Source organism: Mesoplodon bidens (assembly GCF_964165515.1).
Source record: "Mesoplodon bidens genome assembly, chromosome: 12".
Classification (NCBI taxonomy): domain Eukaryota; kingdom Metazoa; phylum Chordata; class Mammalia; order Artiodactyla; family Ziphiidae; genus Mesoplodon; species Mesoplodon bidens.
In genome coordinates, this window is record NC_138168.1 from 35,809,171 (window position 1) to 35,817,220 (window position 8,050).

Here is an 8,050-nt window from a genome sequence, read left to right on the forward strand (position 1 = left end):
TTCACCAGCGCCTTTTCTTCGCCCTTGACAAATTGGATTTTTAGGAATGGGAAGGTCGCCTGGACCATTGTGCGCCAGCCATTCAGAGGCCTCGATTATGCAGGGGGCTGAGGGAACCATTCCATGTGACCCTCTCGGGTGGGACTCTGCAGCTGCTCTGAAGCGCAACTCTCTCACCAAACTCCGCGCCCTTGCGCTAGCGGTGCCAAAAGGCGCCCGCCCAGATTGAAAAGGCGCAGTGCCTGCCCGGCCGCGTCACTCCGAGGGCGGAGAACGCACGTCGGGGCGCGGCTCGCCAGCTAGCGCGCCGCTCAGGCTCTGTCGCTCGCGCCCTGCCGAGGACCCAGTGCGCCCGAGCGCCTGCCTGGCGGCGGCGGCAGCAATGCACGGAGCCGCTCGCGCTCCGGCCACCAGCGTGAGTGCCGATTGCTGCATCCCGGCCGGCCTGCGCCTCGGGCCGGTGCCTGGAACCTTCAAGCTGGGCAAGTACCTGTCAGACCGCAGGGAACCTGGGCCCAAGAAAAAGGTATTAGCCATTCCGACCTCCGCCCCCTGCCGTTCGTTCGCCTTCCCTTATCCCCTCCAGGAAAGGGGTGGATAGGGCCAGGGGAGGAAAGGGGTGACTGAGTCGTTACCTGCCAATTCTGCCAGTTGGAAGGGGACTCCGATCATTTCCCACAAGTCGCACTAGCCGAGAGCTGGACGTGGGCCGGGCTGGGGGAGAGGACGTGGATGAGAGGGGACAGCCCCCGGGTGGGGTGCGTGGGGCTCTTTACGTGCCGGGACCACTCGGAACCCCCGATTTCCTCGGAGCGCTGGGGTGTTCTTCGCAGAGGCGCCCCCCTCCTCCCGCCGCATCTCTCCTCTCTTGGCAAATGTGCCTTTTCTCTTTTATACAACTCACAGGCGCTGAGGACTTTTCTTACCTTCTGCCCTTCAATGAGCTAATATGAGGCTTAAATTTGCCTTCAAATAATTTGATCTCATCGTCTCCGAAAAATTTATCCTTGGATACTCTCAGTTCCTAGAACCTCCCCAGGTGTTTCCTTCCGCGGGTGTCTGCTTGCGGGTTCGGGGTGAATGGATTGAGGGTGCGCCAGGTGGTGGCTCTGACGCAGACTCCGAGGATGAGGAGCGCCCACCCGCGAGGGGCACCGGGGCTGAGCGCCTGCAGCCGGGCTCGGAGGGGCCAGAATCGCAGTTGGGAGGCGTCAGGGCCAACCCGCCCGCTCCGACTTCCCGAACAGCGTCGCGAACCCCGACCAGAGAGAGGCTCTAACAGGCCCCCGCCCGCCCCGAGGCGTCTCAGCGGGCGAAGGTCGGCCAACTGCCACCGGGAATGAAGGCAGGAGTCCGGTGGCGTGGGCAGGGGTGACTGGGAAGAGGACCTTAGACTACAGCTTTCTTGTAAGGAATTGCTCCGGGCCCGGTCGACGGGACCTGCATCTGGCTCCTCACGCAATCGTCCTCTTCCCCAGAGTAGTACAGCCGGGCTCGCCGTGCAACGCCCCATCTTCTTTAAACGCGCTTTAATTGCTTTTAAATGGCCGGCCAGCGCGCAGCCGCTTTGTTCAGACAGTTTCGCCGCGGGGCTCGCGGGCACCTCCGCGTTTTGGTGCGGTGCCGCTGGAATGCGGAGGCAAGAGAAGAGGCGCGGGACACCCTGCGTTCTGGGACTGACTTAGAAACGTCTCTAGCCCGGTATCGGGGCTGCTCTTAGAACAGCGAGACGGAGAGCTGGGGCGGGGGTGGGAGACGTCTTGGCACGAGATGTGCCCAGGCACTCGGGCAGGATGCTTTCACTCCTCGTTCTGTCAAAGTGGGACAAGACGGGCGGGGTCGGCGGGGGGGGAACTGTTATATTAGCCAGCCTCCCCTCTTCCTCCCTCCCCCAAGCAAGGGTCCTAAGGACTTACTCTCCTCCCAGCAGCCCACAGCAGTCTGGCCAACATGAGCACAACCATTTTCCTGAGTCGGCTGGGGGTGGAGGATACACTTGCCCGCTGGGTTGTGGGCCTGGCCGTGGTACGGGGGAGAATGACCACTACTTGTGTTGCAGGTGCGAATGGTGAGAGGGGAGCTGGTGGACGAGTCGGGGGGCTCCCCCCTGGAGTGGATAGGGTTAATCCGGGCAGCCAGGAACCCCCAGGAACAGACTCTCGAAGCCATTGCAGACTTACCCGGAGGACAGGTACTGTGGGCTTCCCCCCACCACTGCTATTTCTATCTACCAAACTGTCACTGATAATAAGAGCAAAGCACTTTAGCTAAAGGTCTCATTTAAACGTTCCAACAACCCTATAAGGTAGATACTATTATTTTCCCGGTTTGAAGAATGAGGGAATTGAGGTTCAGAGAGGTCCAATAGTTTTCCCAGCGTCACACAGAGTCAGGGCGCGGAATGGAACCTTTCCTCTCAGTTGTTTTTTGACCGATTACCCAGGAAATGACAGCAAGCTGTCCTGTTCCTTGCGTCCCAGATCTTCTACCGAGCGCTGCGAGACGTCCAGCCAGGGGAGGAGCTGACCGTGTGGTATTCCAACTCCTTGGCGCAGTGGTTTGACATCCCCACGACTGCAACTCCGACGCATGACGAGAAAGGTACCGCCTCTGAGAAAGCCTTCGGGTCAGCGCGGGTAGGCGAGAGTCCAGCCCTCCTCCGATCTTTGGGCCCGTCCCTAGACTTGAAGGGCCTTTTTCCTGCGCTGTGTAAAACTGAATTCATACTCCCTGTCGGAGTGGGCAGAGGCGACGTCATCACTACCTCCTTTAAATCAACAGTAAATGATAAAAACAGACCATAATAATATGGCTCTCGATGGCAGGGAAAAAATACTCTTCGTGAATTTCATGCGGGTCATCCTTTCTGATTGCATACCCAAAGAGACAGTTATTTACTCACTTAAGAATCAATAAAGATGCTTTAACGTAGTATTAGGGTAACCACCTTATGAGCTCCAAAAAGTGTAACTCAAACCTGGAATGCTTTTGAAGGCGAGGGGCATCTCTTCACTGGTTTGGAGGAAAGTAATGTATTTCTACAGCATTTTAGAAGCATTACGGTACTCACAGCTGGTCAGTTGGCAGGTACTGAGGCCCTTCCATTTAAATGGTATTTATTCATTTCCCTCTCCCTACTTAAATCGAAACTGGGATGTATCCCAGTTTCTTCTCAGATTTATTTGACCCCTTCCAAAGCCAAGAGCGGATTTATGCAAATTAAGGTGCAGTAACTAAAGAGGAAAAATTTTCAAACCTTCCCTAGAACACTGAGGAACACTTCCTGTGGAAAAAGGCTGGGAGGTGCTAAAATAGTTAAGATCTTGAGACTCCTTGTTATTGCATAACACTTCCATGACTTTCTTTGTTCTTTGCCAGTTGTTTTTGTTTGTAATTTCTCCTAAAGACACAGTTATATTTAAAGTCAACATCATGGATGCCGTGAACTATTTTAACACATTCTCCTGAATTTCCTGCTCAATCTCATTCCTTTAGAAATAGAGTTAAAGATCTTAATACCAGTGTGGGACTTAAGAAACAATTAATGAATAAGAGAATGAAGTTAATTCAAAATGATGAATCACTTCACTTCAGAGTGTCACTGTCTTCTGTAAACTAATTCTATTGATTTTGTGGGTAGATCTGTATGTACAGTATTCATAAAAGTTATCTTAGTTTGTTCCTTGCATCACATTACATCCTCTTGTCAACTTCTTCCAGTAAAAGGGAAACATGACAAAAGCCCCATAGTGGAAAACTCTCAAATCTGCCACTCTAGAACAATTCCAAGGACTCCTGGCCTTTGGGGGCCAGGAATTTGTGCACAGAACACCCTTCTTTAGACACTCTCAAATAGTACAAAAGCAACTTTTTTGAGTGGTGGCCCTCATGTTTTCATTTCAGTCAATAGAGCCTATAAACATCATATGGTCACAGATATCAAAAGAGACACCATTTTCCTTTTGGGGAATGTGTGGGTTACTTTGAACCCCGACTTCCACAGCTTTGAGGCGCTTGAAATCTTGACCACCTTAGAGTTACACCCAGGAGAGGAGGCAAAATCACTTATGAAGTGTGTTTGGTACTTTTGGCATAGGTTGGATTTCAGAATCCAGAGAACATGTCAGTTCATTAGGATAAACAAGCAAACAAAAAAAACTAAACACAGTGAAACAGAAAACATACATTTGCTTAAACCTTGAAAAGAGGAAGAAATAAGTAGGGATGGCTGCTATTCTTCCAATATTGACTAACCCCAGTGGGTTTCAATTCCATAGTAAGATTAACAAAAATACTGACTCTTTGTTTTAGGAACAAAGCTTACTTGGCTTTGCATTGAGCTGAGTCACTCTAGGGCAGCCCTCTTTAAAAAGGCGTGATGAGAGGGAGGTTCTGAACTTAGCAGAAAGAAGGTTACTTAAGATATTAAATCAACACACCCACCAAGAGAACTCAGGAATTCTCTTCTCTCTCTCTTTTTATGAAGATTTATTTTACATGGCTGTTCAATACAACAGAAATATTGAATTGATTTTTATTTAAGTCTTCCATAAATAATTAGGATAGGGCACATAGGCAAATCCTCTTCCCTTCTTTTTCGTTCTGCTCTACCTTGGCTTCAGCTGGAATAATCTGCCCCTTACTTGAACTTCCACCTTAGTATATCTGGGAGGACTACTTGCTTTATACAAATTCAGAAGCAAAATACATGAAGGGAGGAATATCTGAAAATTCCCCCCATTGTTGTTTCTGTAGTAATGTTTTAGAAGTTTAAGCTACTTGTGTGCAAGGAGGAAAAATTTAACTTTCCCATTACATTTAATGAAACTGACATTTACTTTGGATACTTCCTTGTGGCTCAACTAACTTCTTTCACATAGACATTCTTCCCTTCAGTATTATCAATCAACCACAACATTTAAAAAGACATCCAATTGCAAGCTCGCTGTTCTCTCTGTAGGGATGTAACATGACCTTTTTGAGTGAAAATTAACTTCTATCGTGTGATCAAAATCTGTTTCATACATGTGTCTTTTGATTGTGTTCATAGACCCTGGCAAAATTTAAAAACAACTAATGTTAATAATATTAAACACACAAAAAAGGTTTGATGTCAAAAGCATGTATATAGTCCCTGATATAAAATGGTGCACTTATCAAAAGCTGAGTATATTATTCACACACACACACACACATACACACACACACACACCATATATATTTTCCAAGGACTTTACTAAGCTTGGATTTGTGCAGCTATCTAGGAGTTAATTAATTACCAGGTGGAACAACTGACAAGATAATGCAACATCATCCTTCTGTTTTTAGAATATCGGGACATAAGACTTTTTCTTTTCTCCCATCAAATTAAACGGGGTTAAAGAGGAAATAAAGATATAAATAATTTTGAAGAATAGCAAATCATAGTCCCTATGTGGTCCTTCAGTTGGTCACGCTCCAGGAAAACCTCAGGCAAAGTGTTTAAGGCTGGGAGGGGGTGGGGAGGGTGGGTAGTGGACATAAAAGACATTGTTCTATGAAAAGGAATGATTACATATGGCCCATACATACAGGACATTGTCTCGCCTGGTAATGAGGCGCTCACGACCATTAGATTGGCCTTTGTTCAGTTTACCCAAACTCCTTGACATACGCCACCTATTCTGCAAACGCCAACAGATGGGCCCAGGCCCAGCACAGCCCCAAACACTTGATTTAAAGCAACAGCTGCTCTCGGCTCTTCCCTGGCCAGCCTGCCTGAGCGCTGCCCTCCCAAGGAAGATTTGCTCGCATGGCCCGGAGGAAGTCTTCGTTGGAAAGGCCCAGGTCACCCCTCTCGGCCCCTGAGTAGTCTCATTGGATGGAGATGGTGACAAAGTTGGCCGTTTGGGGCTTCTCGGAGTCCTCGCTACAATGGGGCTACCGAACTCACTTATTCGCCGGAATCCAAGAATACTCCTGCTTCTTCCCATACTGCTGGTCAAAACCTGGGCTTTGCCTTGGGCGCGCTGGCGCTTTCTTTCTCTCTCGCTTGCTTGCTTCTCACCGGGTCGCTTTTTCACTTCTTCTCGCCCAGGGGAGGAGCGCTACATTTGCTGGTACTGCTGGAGGACGTTTAGGTACCCCAACAGCCTTAAGGCGCACCTACGTTTCCACTGTGTGCTCAGCAGCGCCGGGGGCCGCGCCTACCTGCACCACGAACACACGGCTCGCCAAGGCGCTGCCCGGGCCGCGGATGGCCTTCGCCTCTCCCCGAAACCCCCGGCGCCAGACTTCGCTGCGGCCGCCCCGGCGGGCACTCTTCGGGCCCACCCGCAGGTCCCGCCGGCCCTCCAGGATTGCGGAGCGCGGGAGAGCATCAAGCGCGAGGCCTCCTCCGCGCCCTCGGCCACCTCGCCACCCCTGGCCAAGTGGGGGCCGTCCAAGAAGGGCAAGGAGCAGCCGGAGCGCATCCTGGACATGAGTGGTGCCGCCCGGGGACACGGCCACTTTCTCGGCATCGTGGGCGGTTCCCCAGCGGGGGGCGGCGGCTTGACTTTCTATCCTGGCGTGCGCTCGGCTTTCAAGCCCGCTGGCTTGGCCAGGGCAGCCGCGGCCGCGCACTGCGACCCCTACCGGGAGGAGGGCGGCGGCAAACCTGGGGCCAGCCTGGCCTTAAGCAGGCTGCTGGGCGGGGGCCGGGCGGGCGGACGCCCGGGAAGCGGGGAGAACCCGGCGGCGGGCGAAGCGGGCCACCACCATCACCACCACGCGCACCATCACCACCACCACCACCCCAAGTGCCTGCTCGCGGGGGACCCGCCACCTCCTCCTGGCCTGCCCTGCTCCGGGGCTCTGCGCGGCTTCCCTTTGCTCCCCGGGCCCCCAGAAGAAGCGTCCGCCTTCAAGCACGTGGAGCGCGCCCCTCCCGCAGCCGCCGAGCTGCCGGGAGCGCGTTACGCGCAGTTGCCCCCGGCGGCCGGGCTGCCCCTTGAGCGCTGCGTGCTGCCCGCCCTCGACGCGGGCGGCCTCAAAGGCTACCCGGGTGGCGAGTGCAGCCACCTGCCTGCCGTCATGCCGGCCTTTACCGTCTACAACGGGGAGCTACTCTACGGCTCACCGGCCGCTGCCACTTATTACCCGCTCAAACTGCACTTCGGCGGGCTGCTCAAGTATCCGGAGTCCCTCTCTTATTTCAGTGGGCCCGCGGCGGCGGCGGCGGCGACCGCTCTGAGCCCGGCCGAGCTGGGCTCCCTGGCTAGCATCGACCGAGAGATCGCCATGCACACGCAGCAACTGTCGGAGATGGCGGCCGGGAAAGGCCGCGGCCGCCTGGACGCGGGAACGTTGCCCGCGGCCGTCGTGGCGGCGGGTGGCGCTGGGGGTTGCGGCAGCGGGGGCGGCGGCACGGGCAAGCCCAAGACGGGCCACCTGTGCCTCTACTGCGGCAAGCTGTATTCGCGCAAGTACGGGCTCAAGATCCACATGCGGACGCACACGGGCTACAAGCCGCTCAAGTGCAAAGTGTGCCTGCGGCCCTTCGGCGACCCCAGCAATCTCAACAAGCATATCCGGCTGCACGCCGAGGGCAACACGCCCTACCGCTGCGAGTTCTGCGGCAAGGTGCTGGTGCGCCGCCGGGACCTGGAGCGCCACGTCAAGTCCCGCCACCCCGGCCAGAACCTGCTGGCCAAGGCGGCCGACGGCCCGGGCGCGGAGCCTGACTACCCCCCGGAGCCGGGGGAGCCCAAGAGCGACAACGACAGCGACGTGGACGTCTGCTTCACCGACGACCAGAGCGACCCTGAGGCCGGGGGCGGTGGCGAGCGCGACTCGTAACGAGTCTTCCCGAGAAGCGGGGAGTGTGGGGCCGTAGACAGAGAGAAGAGGGGCTTCTGCTCTGGGAGAAGAGGAACTGCTGGTGGTGAGAAGGGCCCAGCGCACAAAACCGGTTTTGTTTTGGTCGGGCGCCGCATTTGGAGCGGTGAGAAATCGCTGGTCCAATGCTGAAACTCTGAGCAAAGGTTTCGAGGTGGCTTAAAGAAATCTTGCCTTCCGAGCATCCCGAGGG

General features: G+C 54.2%; 1 protein-coding gene across 1 annotated transcript; it reads left to right on the forward strand.

The window, feature by feature from the left end:
* Nucleotides 1-367: 367 nt before the first annotated feature.
* PRDM13 (PR/SET domain 13) lies at nucleotides 368-7,818 on the forward strand (the record flags this gene model as incomplete). Its single annotated transcript, XM_081251216.1, has 4 exons — nucleotides 368-526; nucleotides 2,060-2,191; nucleotides 2,481-2,601; nucleotides 6,077-7,818. The coding sequence occupies exons 1-4, from the start codon at nucleotides 383-385 to the stop codon at nucleotides 7,816-7,818; spliced, it is 2,139 nt and encodes a 712-aa protein (XP_081107342.1). The 5' UTR covers nucleotides 368-382.
* Nucleotides 7,819-8,050: the final 232 nt, after the last annotated feature.